The 21577-nt window shown below is 45.4% G+C and overlaps 1 protein-coding gene across 1 annotated transcript in view; it reads right to left on the bottom strand.

The window, feature by feature from the left end:
- The window catches only part of LOC147898932 (xylose isomerase family protein), a 131554-nt gene that overhangs the window by 75442 nt on the left and 34535 nt on the right, over window positions 1–21577 (bottom strand). Inside the window, exons 6-8 of the mRNA XM_087377898.1 lie at window positions 7275–7325; window positions 6799–6878; window positions 6630–6684 (exon numbers count right to left, since the gene is read on the bottom strand). Of these exons, the coding sequence (XP_087234024.1) occupies window positions 6630–6684; window positions 6799–6878; window positions 7275–7325 (186 nt within the window). The remainder of the gene's footprint in view (window positions 1–6629; window positions 6685–6798; window positions 6879–7274; window positions 7326–21577) is intronic.

Raw genomic sequence — 21577 nt, 5'->3', positions numbered from 1 at the left:
ATGTCTACTGAGAGTGGGAAATGCACTGAATGCAAGTGAGATTAAATTCACTCTGTATCTTATTTGCTGGTTTCTACAACAAATAAAGAAATACCAAAAGGGGCACCAAGTATTGCCTACTGTAATTGGATTACAGCACAGAGAAGTTCAGCAAATATTTCTCTTACGGATGTATACAGGGTATGCAAGGGAGTGTTTGGGGGTATGCAGCCCGGAATGCATAACATAATGTATGGGAATATTGGCATGTAGCCAGGAATGCAAGGGAATTTTGGAGCTCCCATGGGTACGTTTGAAATGCCTGGGGCTGGTTTGGCAAACCCTCCAATGGGTAGTGGTAGTGCAGGACAGGCAATGAGTCCTCTAAAATGCGTAAGGCAGCCACCTTTTTGAAGGGAAATGCTTTACATGGTGGACCAATTTGTTGCTACAGAACAAAGCACCGACCGGTTGGGTTCAATTAACAGGTATTCTCAGCTACTTGGCTGACCACTACATTTGAGGTGGATGTTATGACAGCATGGCAAAAGTTGGATGCAGCCAACTATCATGACTTGGAAGAGTATAAGGAAATGAAAGTCTTTCATGAAAATGAAGAGCATGCTTACTTCATTGTAAGTACAATTGGAAAAGGGAGTGAAGTCTTTATGAGGATGAAGAGCATGCTTGTTCATTACTTCGGCCACGTGTCACAAAATTGATGCTTGAATTTAGCCATATGGCGGGTTTGGGATCCAAATAGCAAGTAAAAACCTTACCTCATCCCCCCCCCCCCCTTTTCTAAGCCTGACCTCACAAAAAACTGAACTTAGTGTGAGGCGCTGGTCTTTAAGGAAGTGATGCACCTCAAGGTAGGTGTTCCACTTGTACTGTTATGCTCTAGCCGAGATAGCATGACCTCGGAAAGATCGGTGGGCATTTTCTCTTAGATGACCGACTTCTGTAATATTTAATGTGCGTAAATAAAATGGTCAAGAGAAGTAACTGCCAAGGTCCTAGGTGAGGGTGTGATGGCATTGACTAGGTGGTTCTTAGTGCTAAGGCCTAGGTGCACCTAAATGTGTAATAATGCCAAGGGGCAAATGGTTTAATTGTGCCCCAAGAGAAAGGTAAATGGTGTACCAAGTAGAAAGGGCTAAAATGATGACATGTGGTAGAGGGAACCATCTAGGGAGTTGTGGGTTTTGTGGATAGGCATAAGAGTCAAAAATTACGTATTAGAAAAAACATGTGATCCACGAAGTTGGCTGGGTGGACATACATGATGCCATCGCCCGTGATTGACGAAATCGAGGTAGAGAATTAGCAAAGGTTCGTTTCATTTTGGTATCAGAGCCTATGGTAGAGATCAAAGGCTGGACGAACGGGATGAGAAGTGCAGCATGATCTGAAGCGATGCGGTGCAAGGAATGCGTGATAATCGGCTGCTCATGACGTGTGACGAATTGGAAGGGTTGTTGCCCATGACGACGACCTTCGTGGTGGTTGAGTTCGTTGTGCGGGAGACCTTCATGGTGGCTGAGTTCGGGTTGCGGGGGATTTCGATGAGGTGTCGATGAACGGAGCAGGCTGGCGACGTGCTGCGATAGCATGGCGCACCTTTGACGGATGGGCTTTGCGTGGTAGTGGTTGATGCCAGAAGCTAAGCTTACAGGTATTCTGCAAGTAAACGAGTTGCAGGGCCTGGACCTCCCTGGTGGGCTGACGACATACGGCTTTGCTGAGCACCGACGTGCGCCCGCGTGGAGTGAAGCGAAGGTGGAGCGGGGTGATAGCCTGCGTAACAGCAGACGAAAAAAAAAAAACAGACATTCCCATTTTACACAGGTCGGAAGACCTCGAAGCACCGTGACTTGTACCTGTGGTCCAAAACCAGCGCAGTCTTCGACGAATTACTCCAGGGAGCAGAATTTCTTTTCTTCCATATCAAGTTTTAGTTTCTAGTTGCAGGCGAGTTATTCCTGTACAGCAGAGGCTGCAGTTTATTATTCTTGTATAACAAAAAGGGGAATCTATTTATATATATATATATATTTTTTTAAAAAAAACCTATATTCCCTTTTGAAACTATGGAGGCAAAGGGACAAGATTCCAGGGTGAATCCTAGTGAATCTAGAGCACGGTCTACACAACAAATGTCCCATCACACAACACCTACTCTGGTGGGTAGGATTTCGGCATTAGAAGATGCTTTTCAGCAAATCATGAACCAGCAGCTTCAAGTGAACGCTGGTCAGAATGAGATTAGGGAGATGGTGCAAGCCCTGTCGGCTAGGCCATCTAGAATTGATAAGGGCAAAGCTCCAGCAGAGCCAGAGCCCAGTATACACTCATCAGAGCGTGTGAAGGTCAAGGTGCCTATTATTACCAACTATAGACCGGAGAAGTATGCTGGTCGGATGACCGAGTGCAGTTCTGATGTGATCGAGGTTTGGTTACACAAGTGGGAAGAAGCCTTCGCCATTTGTGAAATCAGATCTGATCTAAAGAAAATCTGTGAGGCCACTCACCTGTTTATTGAGGCAGCGGATAGATGATGGATAAAGCAACAGAAAGATCAAGTTGCCCCTACCACCTGGGAAGGGTTTAAAGCTGAATTTAAGAAGCACTTTCTTCCACATGACGAAGAGTCCCGAGCTTGGGATGCTTATAGAAACCTTCGTCAGAGGAATCTGTCGGTGGCAGAGTACACTGACAAGTTCAGGGAATGTGTTATGAAGATAATAGACCCTCTCCCTATGTCGGTTCAGTTAAAAGACTATATCTATGGACTGAACGACAAAATTAAAATGGAAGTTCGAGCTAAATATGTGACTACATTAGATGAATCTATTGCAGTAGCCCTGAACTATGAGGATGCCTGAGGCAGATCTAGTGGATTTGCGCAGGCAGGGACTCAGAATGAGTACCCGAGAAAAGGGGGATTTCAGAGGAAATGGACTTCAAAGACAAGTGTCTCCTAGCCAAGTGGCCAAACCAAGCAGGTGAAGCCGGTTGAGGGACCAGCAAAAACAAGTACCACCGTTGGGGTGAAAAGGAAAATAACTCCAATGGCAGCCCGGGCTTGGTCAAAGTCCTCGTTGACCCCTGAACAAAAAGAGAAAGCTAGAAAAGAAGGATTGTGCTTCGGCTGCCATCAGCGACATCAGTGGAAAGATTGTCCACTGAATAAAGACCGTCGCACGGCCAATATGATAATATCTGAATGCGACGTGGAAATGCTGGAGAGTCCCAATGCGGAACATATGCAGATGCAATTGGCGGGACCTTCTCAGAGGTTAGTACCTGTGTTGTTAAGTGTGTATGTTACTAAGTTAGTAAGCGGTGCACCTGCTAACATCCTTTCAAAGCCCGCAGCAACGGGGTATACGGTTTTCGGTGAGCCCGAGTTGATTAAAATGAGAGGGCAAGTAGCCAGTCATGATGTGATTGTGTTGTTTGACTCAGCGTCAACACACAATGTAATCAACTCGAAGCTTATTAAGAGGCTCAAGTTGAAAACTGGTCCGTCTGACTATGCTTATACGGTCAGGATGGCGGACGGAAGTTCAACTGAAGTATGGGACCAAAGGGTTACCCAGTTGGAACTTCGAATTCAGGACTCTGTTGAGAAGCTGGACTTTGAACTAACCAGACTTGCTCACGCAGATATAGCCCTAGGCATGGCTTGGCATTTTTGAAAAAATCCAGCCATTGATTGGAAAAAGCATATTTACCAGTTCAAGATGAACGGGGTAGAATATGTTTTGCGAGGTGAAAGGGATTTACCTCGAGGACCATTGATTTCAGCCATGGAAATTCGGAAGACTCCGAAAGAGTTTCTATGTCTGTGTATAGCATCGGTAGAGTCGATTGATGATGCATCGACTAGCACTGAGGCTACCCAAGATGGAAAAATGGCCGAGTTGGCTAAAGAAATATCAGAGAAGTTCTCTGAATGTTTTAGGGATGAACTACCTTATGGGTTACCTCCAGAGCGGAAAGTTCAGCATAAGATTGAACTAATCCCGGGGGCAGAACCTGTAAATAGACCTCCCTATAGAATGAGTTTTACTGAAGAGGCGGAGGTGCGTAGACAACTGGAAGAATACCTCAAGTTGGGGCAGATTCAACCAAGTTTCTCACCTTTTGCTTCGCCAGTGATATTAAAGAAGAAAAAGGATGATACGTTTCGCCTCTGTATAGATTACAGAGCATTGAGTAATATGCTCTGTATAGATTACAGAGCATTGAGTAATATCACTGTTAAGCACAGGTATCCGATGGCTCGGATTGATGATTTGCTAGATGCATTACATGGAGCCGTGATTTTCAGCAAGATAGATCTTAAGTGTGGCTACCATCAGATCCGGATTAGAGCTGAGGATGTGCATACAACAGCTTTCAGAAGCAGGTTTGGTCATTATGAGTTTTTGGTAATGCCCTTCGGACTTACCAATGCTCCAGCGACATTCGTCATGCTTATGAACGATTTACTACGTCCGTATATCGAAAAGTTTGTAGTACATTTTATTGACGATATTCTAGTGTTCAGTAAAAGTATTACTGAGCATCGTGAACACTTGAGAATAGTGTTCAGTACTTTGAGGAAAGCCAGTCTTTATGTAAATAAAAAGAAAACTATACTGTGTATGGTTAGGCTTGAATATTTAGGATTCATAATTACTCCACAGGGGGTAGAAATGGATCCGAAGAAAGTGGCTGCGATACTAACTTGGCCAATCCCTCAGAGTCTGACCGCGTTGCGATCATTCTTGGGATTTGTCCAATTTTATAGAAGGCATATCAAAGGATATTCTGAAATAGTATCGCCATTGACTGATCTGACCTCGAATAAAGTACCTTTTATTTGGGGACGGAATCAACAAGAAAGTTTTAACACTATAAAACAAGCCGTGGTCACATGACCGGTGTTAAAAATAGTTGATCCCCAGAAACCGTTGTTCCTGGAAACCGATGCAAGTGGCATTGCGGTAGGAGCAGTTCTCCTTCAAGAGAGAAGGCCAGTAGCCTTTGAAAGCAAGAAGCTTTCTCCCTCTCAAAGAAATTGGCCAACTCATGAATTGGAGTTGTATGTTGTTATCCATGCTTTGAAAACATGGAGGCATTATTTGTATGGTTCAGAGTTTTATGTGGATGTGGATCATGATACTCTGAAACATTTTTGTAAACAGCCTGACTTGAGGGGCCGCCAAGCTAGGTGGGCAAAGCTCATGCAGGAGTTTAATTTAACGATTCGGTAACGAAGAGAAAAGGATAATAAGGTTGCTGATGCGTTGTCTCGCATTATGCACAATATGAGTTTCACGGTATTAGAGAGTGCTCTAATGACCGAGATCAGAGAAACTCAAAAGGTGGACGAGTTTGTCCAGAGCTTGTGGCTTAAGGCTCATGTGTTAAAACCCAGGAAAAATGAAAAGGATGACCTGGCATCCAGAAAAGGCCATCTTAGCAGCCACCTGGACCACAAAATGATACATGTCCCTCCACTAAGGGAACACAAAGGGAAATGGATCGATGGGCTGATCCATGCTTTAATGCCAGCGTTACACATTCAATACTTGGAGTAACCAGTGAACGCCTCAAACACTGGGCATCCTTGAGTGGAAATATCAAAATGGCAAGAGTATGAACGGAAAGTGCCTAAACAGCAACTATTTGAGCTACAACTGACATGAAAACTTTGCATATCCAAACAAAGATGTTAAGAGGAATTCCCATTTTTCAATTGAGTGTGCCTTGCTTAGCTCCGTCATCCTGGTAACCGCCTTAGAAAAGCTCATGGCTATCCACCAGCGATTTGGCTTTCCAAGTACCTTTTCACCACTCGCTGACGATGAATGCTCCCATTGAGCAAATTGCTATTTTTCCTATTCCCTGAGACATGGGAAAATGATTAGCTTCATAGTCCATCCTCACCATAAATGACGTAAAATCCAATCACCTTCATGCATGATGCCAACCTCTGTGTCCACTTGCATGCAGAGATTTCCAATTCAAAAGCCTCTTGCAATTTACTAGTTCGTACAGAGATCTGCGCCAAGGTGCTAGATGCCACACTGGTCTGCTTCTATAGTCCAGTCCCCTCTGGCTATAATTAGCCTAAACCCAACTCGATTCCTAATCTGTACCAAGGCAAACCCAGAGACTGGTGGACCCCATCCAAAATGGACTCACAACACTTCAGATGTAAGGTGAGCCGTTGACACCTGGATAGCATCTTAGATATAAGTGGCTCACATAAGCATAACATTTCAACATTCACCAATCTATCTTTGCAGTACCTTCAGCATTTCAATACATAGTAAGCTCTCATTTCTAGTAAGCTCTTATTTCAATAGCCCTCATACCCATCTTTTGCACATACCAAATGATGTTTTAAATTGCAATGAAGAAATAATTTACTTCTCCAACATTTAAATAGACTTTGTCTATGCGAATCAAATGTATATGCAATTTCGTATAAGAGTCTGCAAGCATCAATGAAGGGAAAGACTGATTCCGAGGAATGATGGGGCCGCAAGGCATCAAGGTAACAATCATATCTGCATACACCTTTGTTTTGTGAAAAATGATTGGATATCAAATTACAAGCAACTCTCAAAGTCATACATAATAAATAAGAATACCTCAATTGCTTTCTTGACCTGTGCAGCAGCATAAGCAAAAACCTTCACGTCAGGGCTACAAGGCAAAATTATTAAAGTTAAGCAAACAGTCTACATATTCAAAGTCATGCGATACCCCATAACAAAGCTGTAGATTCACACAACAAAGAGAATCTGATCCTGTCCAAACCTGGTAGCAGCTCCATGCATGTATCTAGGATGCTTGAACAACTGTGCCGTACCCCACAAGGGACGAATACTCGTCCCCTCCTGTTCCATTAGGAAGCAATTAAACTAGAAAACTTAGCACACAAAAAAAGAACAAAAAACACATGCTTGACTCTTTGGAGGAGCACCTAGGGGTAGTTTCTATTTCACTTCTCTCCTTTTCACTCAATTACAATATGATGATGTTAGGAGGACATGGGAGAACATGGTTCTTTTCCAACGTGTCACTTCTCTCCCACTTGTTCAATTATAACAAATGATGATATCAGGAAGGATACACAGGAGAAAAATAGTTCTTTTCAGGGGATCAATTATTGGTGTAATCCAAATCCCTTCAAAGTCATGTATGATGGCAAGGCCTTGTGATTAACTCCTACTAGATAAACCATTCAATGCAATAATACTCTTCTACAAAGAAAGCACATCATTTGCAACTACCTGCAGCTCTTTGGCAAGTGCAACTACTGCATCAAGGTTGTCGTTTGAGTCCTGCCCAAACACCAAGATAGTTAAGACATTTAGAAGCAAGGAAATTCTTTAAACAACATTGCATAATTGTTACGATAAGAAACATGAAATGTGACCAAACTTGATGAAGTTACATTTTGTTAGTGTGTTGTACAAATAAATTCATCTCATAAGGTTTCCAAACGTTCATATGCTTAAGCTAGTCAAAACCATCACTCTAGGTTAGGAAGTTGTTCATAGTTAGGCAACCTATGTAGGTTAACCATGTCTAAGTGATGAATGACAAAACCCCAAGTGCTTTATTTGTGGTGCCTTGATGGGAAGCCACCAATATGTGATTGGATAGCAATGGCTCACGCTGTCCATGGTTAGCAAAGATTGTTCCAGTGAGAGTTTAAAAAGATAAATCAATACTAAGGTACAAAAGTCATTATTTGGAAAAAAATTATCACCGTATGTTGGTAGCAACTCCCAAAAGTCTCAAAATGAATCGAGGGATAATCTCTCAAAAATCTCTCTCGCAAATCCTACATACGTTCCTACATGCAGAGAGACAAAGTACTCTTCCCTTGAACCCTTATGCTTTCGAATTAGTTTCTCATCCCTTACACTCTAACATCTATGAGGGAGATGAATCCACCATGTATTCTATTCTAAACACTAGAGCCATCTTCAAACCTTGAACCTCCTTCTACACCGTAGAACCTCTTTGTGAACCCTGGAACCTCTTTCTAACCTTGAACTCCTTTTTAACCTTAAAACTCCCAATGGAGGTGAAAACATTCATTCCTCCATCCGTGATTACGAATTTTTTTCTTTCATACAAGGTGCATAACCTTACTTTTAACACTTGAGCCTATGTCTCTTACCAGACCACGGCCCGAGGTCCTAACCTACACATATACTACAACTACAGTGATTATCTCTGTAGGTGACAAAAAGCCTAGGAACCTTTAAATGATGAATTAATGGCAACAATTTGGCGCTATTTTCGGGAAGACTAGTGTATTAAGGAAAAGTAGGCATGCGCAAGTATGCGGATAATACTCAAGGACTAGGAGAACAAAAATATTTCCAATTGTAGTCAAAAATAACAATCCCTAGCTGAAACCTTTGGTTACCGGCTTAGGATTTTATGTTTTCTGATCAAATAGCTAATTGAAAAGCAAATCATGCCATGATATGCGTATCATTGTGTTGAGCTTAAATTTTTGAAGATTTTTCCTTTTTACAGAAAAGTGATCCAACATACCCATGAAAAGTTATGGGCAAGATGGAAAATGCAATTACGTTAATCCAAAAAAGGGGATTGTCCAAAATCTTATCCAAAAAAACCAAAAAAAGCCACCTATCCATACATGGACAATTGCTGACTAATTCCATACCTCCCATCTCCTTTCTTATAAAAACCCACCCGCTCTTTCAATTTCTCTAAACCCACAGGCCAGTTCCCTGCCTCTACATCAAGCATCCTTTCACTCCCATCCTCTTCACATGACTTATGCTTCAAGCCCTCCTTGCTTCAAGTCCTAGCGATCCACCCTCCCTCTTCTCCAACTATCCTCTCCCTCAAATTCTTCATCCTCTTCCACAACCATCCCCCAAGCATAAACGAACTTTTGTTCTTTTTGGTGTTTTGAAGGTGACCATCTCTCCCTTCTCATTTTGGAATTACTTCTATAAGTTTTTTATTATGCTCCTTTCCCACGGAAAAAATCCGTGATAACCCTCTCTTTTTCCAGCAATCTCTTTGTTCTCCCTCTCAATTTTCTATCCCCTCCCTTTTCTCCCTTCCTAGATCCCTCTCAAAAATATCATCTACCCTGGGTATAAGGAATTTGTGCTTAATGGTAATTTTATTGAGGGCTCTATAGTCAATGCACATTCGCCAAGATCCATCCTTCTTCTAGACCAAGAGCTGGGTTGAATCAACCCTTCTCCAACAGGTCCTTGACCTGGTTCATAATTTCCTCTTGCTGGGCTGCACTGACCCTATAAGGAGGTCGGTTAGGAGGGCTGCTACCAGGGGTTATATCTATCGTGTGGTCTTCTGGCCTTTCAGGGGGCAACTCCTGTGGAAGTGAGTCAGAAAAACATTCCCTAAACTGAAAAAGAAAATCTGTCCGCTGTTTTTCCAGCTTAGAAAAAAATGAGACTCCTCTTCTACTGACTTCTTTTCAGATGCAAACACTAAGTTTGCTGAAAGATGCTTTTTCCTTACATTGCCAATGGCAGAAGCAAATACAACAGGGATGGATTCTCCCTGCATCAAGAACGTGGGTTTTGCCACAGTGAGTGATTGTCATTGTTTTATTCTTTGTATCCAAAACAGCCCCAACATGAAAGTGCCAAGGTATCCCCAGTAACACATCACAACCATTCAACGGCATAATATAGAACTCTTCTGTATCCACGTAGCTCTGAATATGCATCCGCAGCTTGCCTATCACCGGAGTAACTGACTAGTTGAGTCCCCGACAAGCCATATCTGCATCACACAAGGGACCCATCTCTTCTTCCCGAATTCCCGACTTTCCAGCCAGCTCTAGAGGAATGAAGTTGGCCTTTGCTCCTGGATCGAAAAACATCAGAGATGTTTGGTCTCTTATCTTGCCCCACGCTCGGCATAACTCTGTAGCATCTGTAGTTTGAAAAGCCCCGATCAAGTCTGGCAAAAGACCAGCAGTGGGCTTGGACTTTTTATTCTTCTGATGAGTCCTCTTTTCCTCCTTGCACTCACCCTGTTCTGTAGAAGGGAACTTCCGCTTCTTATGTGGACATTCAAAACCCCTGTGGCCTTCCTCCTTGCAAATATAACACTTCTTGGCATCATAAAGAATTTGCTTTTCCTCATCTGACATATGGGTCTCTGTCCTGCAACAAACTTTGCCTTCATGGGCTGCGAAAACTTTCTGAACTTCTTACGGGATTCTGTCTTGCTGCCCTTTGACCTTGATGTCTCCTGTGAGCTTCCTTTGAACCAAGGAACTTTCCCTTGCATTAGTGCATAAGTGGTAGTGGCATTCTCAACCAACAGGAACATATTGGACATCCTTGTCTTCGTGCGGTAGTCCCGAATCTCCTTTGGCAACCCACAGTGGTTCATGGGGGCGCATGCAAAGGCTCTGGCGAGAGGGCAGAAGAGTACAATGCAACTACCTCCACAATGAAATGACAAATCCACAATGGACTCCAATTCTCCCTGTCACAAGAGAGTTCCAAATAGGTTGTAACAGCCTAAACACTACATGCTCACTATAAACTCTTGTAGCTAAGCTGGACTCATCTAAATACCCTGATCTCTAGCTACCCTCTGATCCTATCTTTCAATTTGCTCGGACAGCGATGTCTGTAAGAATTCACTGGCAGTAGGGCTTCCCAAAACTTCTTATTGTAGTCCTCTAAATTTCTGCAATTTGCAGCATCTAACTTGTACCAGGCGGTCATGATATCCACCTCAAAAGTGGTAGTGAGCCATGCTGCTGAGAAGACCTGCTTGAATTCGACCAAAGTGGTAGGTGCTCTGTCTTGCAAGAGAAGGTTGGTCCACCATTGGAGCACATTGCCCTTCAAAAAGGTGGCTTCCTCACTTCACAGAATCCTCCAAAGTCCGAATCCACCTAAGTAGGCAGCATCAGACTGTTGTACAAATGTCAAAGTCTTCAATGTGTCCTGCATCCCATGAAAGGTCTCAAACTTTACAATTGCCCTTCCCTCCTTGTAATCTTTCAATTTGCCTTTAGGAGTGAGATTGTCATAAACCGAGGGCTGTAAAAATGGTGGGCATCACTACTCCCGCATTTGGAGCCATTCCACCCGTACCTATGGTGGGGTTTGGCATTCTAGGTCCCACTCCTTGCATCTGTGGCATATTCCAAGTATTGCCCATTGTCCCAGGCATTCTAGGTTGCATCCCAATGTTCGAGTCCATCATATTGGCATTTACAGGGGGCATTCCACCCATCACAGGTTGCTGGAAATTCTGCTAGGCTGCGTGCTGCCCATAAAGCTACTTGGCATTATTCCGGGTGTCTCTGCCGATGGTGCCACCATTGCCTAAAAAACCGATCCCCCTCTAAAGTATCTTGGATGCATCATGGGCTGAGGAAGGGCTTGCTCCTTAATTGACTGAATGAAAGTTGTTGGCATTACCCGCTACAGGGGTGAGCAAGGGCATCTTTGAAGGCTGTCCACTGAAAGAAGCGTGCCTTTGAGTCTTCCTATGCTTCTTCTGTTTTTTCTAGGTAAACAACCATAGGGGGAGGAGCTTGCATAATCTCCGTGATGGCATGTTGCAACTGCAACGAGGCTCTCGCTACACTTTGCATTCGCAACTGAAAAAGGGCATTGGGATCAAGCTCATTTGCCTCATCTACCTCATCTTGTGAGTCCTCAGGGCATGCTCAAGAGAAACTGGTTGTGCCCCACTATCCTGCTGGTCATCACCCCCGTTGATGATGTGCTCCTTTCAAAGCTCTCCGATGCTCTGTCTTCCTCCTATCCCTCTTGGTCAATGACCTGTCACGGTGTGACATACTTGCTGAGATTGATGGCTATAGCAACAATTGCAATGAAAGTGTCCTTCACCTAACACTACCAGGGCTCACCCCTGTGGGAAGATGGTGACTATCCCGGCAATGGAACCATTGAAACCGGCCTTCAATAACTAAAAGGACAGTGATCTTCTTCTACTTGGTCATAAACTTCATAAATAGCCACAATGCAAGCTTCAATCACTTCAACCACGTAGCACAACTTAGAAACAAACTTCAACAACAACAAAGGTACAGGTGTAGGAAGGTGCTGGGAGGTGCAAGCATGCAAGCGAGACGGCAAACATGAATTCCAACATGGAAAAATAGTCAGGTGAAGCTTCTGCAAGCCTGCAATGCTCCTGGGGGATGGTAGGTTGGGGGAAGGAACATGCACACACATGCATGCCACTTGGCCCTTCACTGAAGCTCTAACCCCCATACCAAGGACAACGTTGGTTGTCCTTGGGCCCAACCTTTAGGCCCCTCTTTGAAGCCTTTGCCTTGCCCCTAGGACCTAGTGGTGCACCTAGACTTTGCCCCTAGGACTTCTAGGAAGCATGCACTTCCTCTAACCAGTCCCTCACGGCCAAACCATTACTACATCTAACCATGGTTAACCATGGGTTAAGCGTAAGGTGAGTTACAAAGATACTTTACATCACTTTTCAAGTCCCCGTGACATTGACCTTTCTCCAATAGCTTCTTGCAGCGTACACTAGAGGGAACTTCTAAGATACGTCGGGCTGCAAGTTTTCTGAAGGGTAATGCTCTCCAGTGTTGGACCACCATGCTTATGCAAAATGCAGCACCTACTACTTGGGTAGGCTTCAAACAAGTGTTCTCAGCTGCGTGGCTTACTACGACTTTTGAGGTTGATATTACGACTGCCTGGCATGCACTGAATTCAAACAACTACCGAGATCTCGAGAAGTACAATAATATATTTTGGGCGGCTTTGTTGCCTATAAGCTCCTATCGGCATGTCCCTTTCTCTGAGCAGGTGGAGAAGTATTGTTGTGGCTCACCAAAGGAGCTCAGAGACTACTGTATAAAAACGAAGGTTTCTAACATGTCTCAATTAATTGAGAATGCCAGTACCACCTATGCACTGATGCAGAGAAAGACTTCTGGATTCAAGGGAGGTCAGAAGCATGAGGTTAAGAAGGACAGCTCAAAGAAGAAGTTTGGGTCTCGTCCTTTTAGAATAGAGAAGAAGGCCAACTGCTAGAAAGCTGTGTTTGTTGCAGGGCAGCGCCAAAGAATAAGAAGGCGGTGCTTATTTATCTCCTGAAGAGTTGAAGTCTTTGTATGAGGAAAAGAAGTTCTTTAAATGCAAGGAACCGGGACACATATCCAGGGATTTCCCATAGTGGAAAGGGGAGAAGGATGATGCAGATAAGGGTAATTAGAAGGTAAAGAAATTGAAGACCATGGCTGGCTTGATGCTAGATGTAATCAGTGAACAGCCCCAGGGTGAAGAAACAGAGTTATGCAGGGCTTGGGGTAAGATTCGGGATCAAACATGCCTCATCTTCTTTGATTCTGGCGCCAAGGCCAATTTTATTTCTCCAAATATGGCAGATACATGATCCTTCGGCAGGAGTTGCAGAGGGCAATGGTAGGACAAACAGTGGACATCCTTTTGATTCAGGAATATGTTCACGGCATCAGAGGAGGTGTGGTCCCCTACAGTAGGACGGAGCGGAGGGGTCTGCATCTCGGTCTCACAAGCAGTGGCTCCAAAGGTCTTTGATTAGGATGAGCTTATCCCAGGACAAGCAGTTTGGATGGGAGTTAGGATGGGAGAGTCCAAGATTGGGATCCTGACTTAAATGTGTATGCCCAGCGTGCAAACAGCACTATCTGACCTTTTGGAGGAGGCTTTCAGAGTGTCTTCCGGATGTAGACTCCTAGATTGTTGGAGGGGACTTCAACAACCTCGAGTTTGGGGAGGACAAACAAGGCGGCGCCGCCTCCTCTAAGATGCTACCAACAGAGCAAAGCATCTGGGAGCAGTTCATTTTCATGATCAGTGGCAGAGACCCGTGGCGAGAGCCAAATTTCAGCAGCATACCTGGCAGCCTCAGGCGGCTCTATCAAGATTCTGGCAGGTACCACGATGTCAAACCACTCTCCAATAGTACTCTACTTAGAGCAGCCCCGCAGAGGTCTTCCCCAAAAGGGGGTCCGCATTCCAGAGGACCTCCTGCAGGACGAGGAGACACGGATTTGGCAACTGTCAGAGACGGCACCATGCGAGGGCTGGGATTCGTGGGTGGCCGATGCGACAGAGGAGCAGTGAGGAGTTACACGCTCATGCCCTTAGGCGGAAGAGGACTCTTCAAGAGCGCGAGCGGTCACTACAGAGAGACCTCGCCTCCATAAAGCGGCTCTGGGAGCATGACCCAGGATCTCAATGGCTTAGGGACGGGTTTGAGAGCGCTCGCCATGAGCTTCAGGACACGGAGATTCAACGGGTTGACTTCTCCTATCACTCTTCCTGCATCCGGTGGATACAGCAGGGGGACAAGATGACGAAGCAATTTTTCAGACCACTGGGCCTCGATCGGCAAGCATGAAACTGCAGCGTCTCTGAGATCCGGAGGGCATCATGCACACTGACCGCAGGAGATTTTAGACCTAACCACGGTTTTTTTACAGCCAGCTCTTTCAGACAGAGAGAATAACTCCAACTCGTCTTGTGGCCCCGGAGGTAGTTTGGGATCACATTCCGACAGTAGTCTCGAAGGATTTGAGCAACAGGCTGGAGGAGCCTTTCACGGATGAGGAGCTTTGGGAAGCCCTCAAGGCTCTCCCGACCCAGAAGTGTCTTGGCAAGGATGGCAAACAGAGAGAATAACTCCAGTTGGTCTTATGGCCCGGAAGGTAGTTTGGGATCACGTTCCGACAGTAGTCTCGCAGGATTTGAGCAGTAGGCTGGAGGATCCCTTCACGGAGCGAGCATTGAGAAGAGACCTCGCCTCCATAAAGCGTCTCAGGGAGCAGGACCCAGGATCTCAGTGGCTTAGGAACAGGTTTGTGAGCACTCGCCTTGAGCTTTAGGACATGGAATTCGGCATGCTGAGTTCTCCTATCACTCTTCCCGAGCTCGGCGGGTACAGCAGGGGGACAGGATGACGATGCAGTTTTTTCAGACCACTGGGCCTCGATCAGCAAACACGCAGCTGCAGCGTCTTCGAGATCCACAGGGCATCATGCACACTGACCAGAAGAGATTTTAGACCTGACCACAGGTTTTTACAACCGGCTCTTTCAGACAGAGAGGATGACTTCAGCTGGTCTTGTGGCCCGGGAGGTAGTTTGGGATCACATTCCGACGGTAGTCTCGCAAGATAAATATGTCCTTATATTGCTGTAGCAAATCCAGCATGTCAACATCTTCAACTTTAAAGTCCTTGCCAGATTTTTGAGTGCTTTCAGCTTCAAGCTTAAGTGCAAATAGACTCACCTCTTTCTTCAAGAGTCTTCTAAGCTATTTAACAGTGAACAACTGTAATTTCTGAGGATGAATTCCAAATAAACAAAATTCCTTATCCTCATCTTGGAAAGTCATGATCATCCCTTTTGAGATCCATGGTGAACTTACCTAGTGTTTCAAGCCAATCAAGAATGATGTCTATAGGACCAAGATTTAATGCAAATAAATCCACAGTACAAGAGTATTCTGAAGAGAGCTTAATATCCACATCTTTGCAAATCCTTTGGCTGGTAGTGTAGGCTCCATCAGCCACTTCCACCTTCAAGTTCCCGTCGCTGCTTCCTGGTGAAGTTCAAGAATTATCCTCCATTGGATGCGAAGTGGATGGAGAAGGATGACTTGGCAAAGTCACCTCAGATTTTGCAGCTCTACCTGGATGCGTTTCAGCTTGCACCCATGGCAGTACAAGCTCCTACAGGTTCAGCAGAGCAGAGATCTGGAACATTGCCTGGTGCTCGAGAGGAGGGTAGCACCTCCCCTTCCTTGATTCAGACTACTCATGTATCTAGAGATCGCTTGGTGGCATCGATTGTCTCACCCGAGAGGCTCCTTGTTGCTGACAATATTTCTGCCGTGAGGTCTCCATGATGAGTGTCCATGACACTCGACACAGAGGATGCATTGATATATAGATGGACTCTCGAGCTCTCCTAGCCCATATTATCATTGCAGGTTGTATCTTACAGATGATGTATATTCTGGTATGGGCTGTTTCTGCCTATTTGCTTTACTTTCACTATAATTTTTCAGCAACAACCTCGGTAGTTTGCTGTTTTAAGAGAAGGGTATGTCATGGGGACATGAAAAGTGATGTAAACTATCTTTGTAACTCAACCCACGCTTAACCCAAGGTTGCCCATGGTTAAGTGTGGTAATGGTTTGGCCATGAGGGACTGGCTCGAGGAAGTGCATGCTTCCTAGAAGTCCTAGGGGCAAAGTCTAGGTGCATCACTACGTCCTAGGGGCAAGGCAAAGGCTTTAAAGAGGGGTCTAAAGGTTGGGCCCAAGGACAACCAACACTGTCCTTGGTATGGGGGTTAGAGCTTCAGTGAAGGGCCAAGTGGCATGCATGTGTGTGCATGTCCCTTCCCCCAACCTACCATCCATAATTCTATCATATTTGAAAAGCATGGTAGAGTCTTCTAGATTCAAGGGGAACGATGTACCTAATGTTCCACTTGTTTCAAGTATTTCTACACCAACAAGAATGCAAGGTATATATTTGTGATTTTATTTTTGTTGATAATTGTATTTCTTCTGCACTTGGAAAAAGTAAATGTTTACTTGATGATGTGACAAGCATAAAGTTTGTCACCAAGTTGTAAATACTCCAAGTCAAAGTTTCAGTTGACCATTTATTTGATCATAATTAAAGAGTCACTCATTTCTTTAATTAGGTTTAAAAAAAGTTATCATTTATTAGTCAAAATATTGACTTCGGCCAAAGATACTTGACTCTCATTAAGTAAGCCTAACCCTGGTTATGAAGACTTGGCTTAGGCAAAGATGGTTAACTACGGTTAACCAAAGCACCACAATGCTAACTTCAGTTAGAGAGTGTTGACTTCAGTCAGAGAGTGTTGACTTCAATCAACGAGACTCGGCTTACACCAAGAGGGTTAACTATGGTTAACCAAGATGTGCCAACTTCGGTTGGAGAGACTTGGCCAAAATTAAGGCACTTTGACTGTAGGTCAAGCCCCTTAATTACGATCAAGAGGGTTGAACTCAGTCGACCAGAGAAATTGTTTTATGTTATCTGCACATGTTTTGCTTGGTGGGGGATTAGTCTAGAATTAGTCCACATGTTTTGCTTAATGGGGATGCCCACAGAGACTAGAATTTATTTACATGCAAAAGTGCTAACGATTAATGGGTGCCATGGCTATGTGTGCTTTAATTAATTGTTGCAAGTACTAAGAGGGTTGAACGCCCAAGCCATATGGAGCCTAGCAAGAAACCAGGAGTTGTTTGCGTAACCCAATGCTACGAAGACCCCAGAAATCGCCCTTTGAGGCATGTAATTAGACTTAGTCTAGGATTTGGACACATGGCATCTTGCCAAGAAAGAATGAGTTTGTGAGCTCTGTGGACAGACTTGGTTGGTTTCTATCCTTTCAGGACTCCTTCGGAGCAAAAACCAGATACTGATAAGGGTGGCCGTGGAATTTTGAATTGGACTGGGATGCCTATCTAAGTCATGAACGGATTGCATAGCAGGATGGAAGTGCCTATGAACTGAGTATTCACTTGGCTGGTTTTGGACAGTTGCAAAAGGGTGCTTTTGCTGTAACATGGTTGATAATGCAACAAGACTGATCCTAACTAATAGTAAACACTACTAAGTTTAGTAGAATTTGCAGGAGAGTTAAGTAGTGTAGTACCTTATGTTTAGGAAAAGGGTAGGAGAAAGAAAGAAAGAAAGAAAGTTTATTAAAGTCTTCGGAAGACCGATGGGTCTATGAGACTGTGAAAATCCTGATACAACGAGCTGTGGCAGTGGAGCTACTAAACGAGCGTCCATACCAATGCAAAATGCAAAATGCAAAAAATGCAAAAAATGCAGAATGGCAGTACTAAGTCCTAAGTACAACATAGTCATGTCGATGGTCGACTATATATCAATCTCAGCATCATCATCAATATCATCATCATCCCCAGCGACAACAAGATATCAGGATGGATGAGGCAGTGGAGGCATGAAGTCGGCAATAGAGTGCTGTCGGCCACTCAGAGGTGCGGTCCTGGCACGTCTCCTGGTCGTAGCTCTGCGTCTAACCAGGGCTATTGTGACCCCCGTCGGTCGGGCTCCAACTCTAAACAAGGAGGGGATGTCTCCAAGTGTGATCTGTATGTCGACCCTCTGTCTGAGCTGTCCGTCACGGGCTCGGGTCACGGTCATGTCGCGTCTCGTTGGGGTCCATGTGATCTAGCTTAAAGAACTCCGTGATAGAGCTCTGAGAGGGATCAACCGAGGAAGAAGTCTGCTCCTGTCTCCGTGCTCGGATCCTCTCGCGATGTCTAAGTGCCTCATGAATGAAACCTGCCAAACACCGCTGGTCTGGGTAGGAGAGGAAATGGGCTAAAATCCCATAACTATCTCTGAAGAGGCAGTGGAAACATCCTCGGATCTCATAGTACACAGGACATCTGAAGATGAAATGCTCCTCTGTCTCAACCTCCTGTATGTCACATAGTGTGCATATGCGCCGCTCCCTGGGTAGTGGCTCTGCTCTGCCGCTCTCGATGCGAAGTCTGTGTGAAGAGACTCGGAACTGCCCAAGAGAGATCCTCATCGAGTGGGGTAGGTGAATCTGTGTGTATCTTGGTGGGTCAATGAAACCCTCCGCTGTGATATGTAAGAAGTGACCTCTATAGAAGCTAAGCTTCACTAGGAGTTCACTCGATTCCAACCAGGTCCGAAAAGTGTCTAGCTGTAGTCGATCCTCACGGATAACCTAGTTGACCTCGTGTGATAAGAGGGGAGAGAACGGAGCATCCATGCTATACTGGAAGGAAGGTAGTCTATCCATGTGGAGCCCCAGTCGCTCAAACCATCTCTCTGTACGTGCATACCAGCACCTCTGATCTCCTCCTGCTGCAAGTGCCATAGAAGAGGATAGAGCTATCCATGGTAGCCTGCTACGCCCCAAGGTATAATCCCCATATTCCCTAACTCGGTACAGATATGTGATGACCTGAAATGCAGCATCTAGCTGTAAAGGGGGTGACCCAAACTCAGCCTGAATGATCTAGTGAGGAACGGATGACCTACCACGAATCATCTGTGATAGCATGAGAACCTGTAGCCGCTCCACACGGGCCCACTCTGTATCCGACAAGTCTGGCCCCCAACAAGGACTGCCGTACATCCCCGCTGGGCGAGCAAAGGAGTCAAAAAGCAACCCCTTGGTGCGTGGATCCTGAAAGTGTGAGCGGAAGCACTGCCTCTCTAGCCTAGCCAATGAGGCATACCCTCTACTCAAGCGTGCCTGCATCGCGGGTCTCATAGTGAAGCTCAGTCCGGAGAAGATAACCCCAAGATAAGTGTATGATGAAACTATCTCAACAGATGACCCCGCAAATGTAAACTGCTCCTGACGCATGATGGCTCGAGATGTATTGAAGATCATGACCTTGGTTTTACCCAGGTTGACCTTCAAATCATGAGACTCACAAAAGGACTGTAGTGCGTCTAGGTGTCTCTGAAGCCCCTCTGCTGAGGAAGACAAGAGAGCCACGTCATCTGCATAGAGCAAAATTTGGATCAGTGTGCCCGCAAGAGAGCAACCTACACCCCCTGTGTCTGCATCACTGTTTCAAGCTCGTCAATGTAGAGGCCAAACAAGGTAGGCGACAAAGGACACCCTTGTTTGACCCCAATGGTACTCATGATCTCGTCTGTCCACCCGGATCCTACCCGAACTTTGCCAGAAACTCTCTCGTAAAGTGCCATGACAGCCCAAATGATCTCCTGGTCATAACCCAAGTCTTGTAGGCGCCGTATGAGGCAGGCTCTCGGGACCGTGTCAAATGCCTTGCGAAAATCCACAAAGCAACAATAAACCCTCTGCTTCCGTGACCTCGCCTCCTCGACGATACATCTGAGCGTCAGAATGTGGTCCATGGTTCCATGATCACGTCGGAATCCGGCCTGTCCTGCTGCTCTGAGTCCTCGACACTCTGCAAGTCTGCCAACCTCGGAGTCAAGTACTGATGCATAAATCTTGGACATGACATGTCCAATCATAATGGTCCTGTAGTTCTCCGGGCTCATGGGATCCCCTGCCTTGTGGATGGGTGAGATAGTGTTAAATGGTCCAAGTGTGTGGAAATCCCAAATAAACCGCTTCATTAAAAAGCTTTGCTAAGATCGGGGCTAGGATGTTAATCCCATATGCAATGAACTCATTGCATAGTCCCTCATGATCCTTCGCTCGGCCATTATGAAGTTTCATTACAGCATCCTTTACCCCTCCTCTAGTGAAGAGGGTGTAGGATGTGGGACGAGATGTCATAAAGTGTGCGTGCATAATCAAACCAAATCTGGGTGTCAGTGAGTGGCGGAGGGGACCGTCCTTCTAGAAATCTCCACCAGAACTCCTTAGAGTTGTTACTAAACAAAATGCTCAGTAGCTCCTCCTCGTTTCGACGAACGAAGTCTAGTTTCTTCCTCCGTACTAGTCTAAGGTATTCACGTAGCGTATCTGGTACGCTCGGAAGACTGTTTTTGGTTTCGAATCTGAGTTGACGGCATAAGGCCTTACACTCATCATCGTACCAACTATTACAGGGTACGGTTCCAAGGGGTGGTGGGCAGGTGGAGCGGGTGGTGTGGGAAAAAGCATGAATGGCAGCCTCGTGTAGTGAGCGGGTGACAAGGGCAACACGATCCTCTAAAAGGGATATGAAGTCAATATAAGCGAGAAGTATGTACAGACGGCCAGAGTAAGAAGGTGAGTGATCCCGATCAAAGCGTATATCATGGTAGGTGGAGTAAGCACTGAGTGGGGTGGAAGGTGCTGTGCGAAGGGAGGTGGAGATGCCAAAGAAAAGGTATGTATGATCAGCCCCTGGGGGGAGAGGTGCTACAGTGAAGTCAGTAATGCGAGATGTGAAGACAGGGGATCCCATGATGTAATCAACAACACTGGAGCCCCCCCCATGTGGAAAGCATGTGAAACCACCTGAAGCGAGCCATCTGTCAAGACCATAATAGATAATGAGATCATGTATTCTGCCTAGGTCTAATAGGGCCTGCCCATAGGATGAGAGTGGACCTCGCCTGTCAGCCAAAACCCGTAGCATACCTGCCTTCTCAAGGTTAACATCTGCCAGTAGAGTGGAATCATCTCTGAAATCAAGAAGTGATACCTGACGGGCCCTTGTCCTCTCGTTGAAGTCCCCCACTAGAAGGACTTCTCCGCGGCTAGAAAAGTCAACGATGGATTGATAAAGGGCAGCAAATGGGGATGTCTCATCATCACCTCGAATATCTCTAGCAAAGTGGGAGGTCTCCAAGGGGAAGTAGCAAACTGCGACAAACAGATCCTAGCTGTCCATGTGTCGTATCCGGATCCCCCAAAGTGTGGATCTGAAAAGGACTGCAACTCCACCTGAACCTCGAACTCCTCCTGTACCCCTCGCCTCATCTCTGTAGGCAGACTCCCATGCATATCCGCTGACTATTGGGAGAGGGCGCTCTAGACTCTGATGTGTCTCTGTATAGAAGACTATGT

This window comes from Dipteris shenzhenensis, chromosome 8 (assembly GCF_047967505.1).
Source record: "Dipteris shenzhenensis isolate YYH24624 ecotype China chromosome 8, Dip_SZ_1.0, whole genome shotgun sequence".
Taxonomy (NCBI): domain Eukaryota; kingdom Viridiplantae; phylum Streptophyta; class Polypodiopsida; order Gleicheniales; family Dipteridaceae; genus Dipteris; species Dipteris shenzhenensis.
The sequence above is the reverse complement of the archived record's forward strand: the minus strand, read 5'-3'. Positions and strand labels throughout refer to the sequence as shown.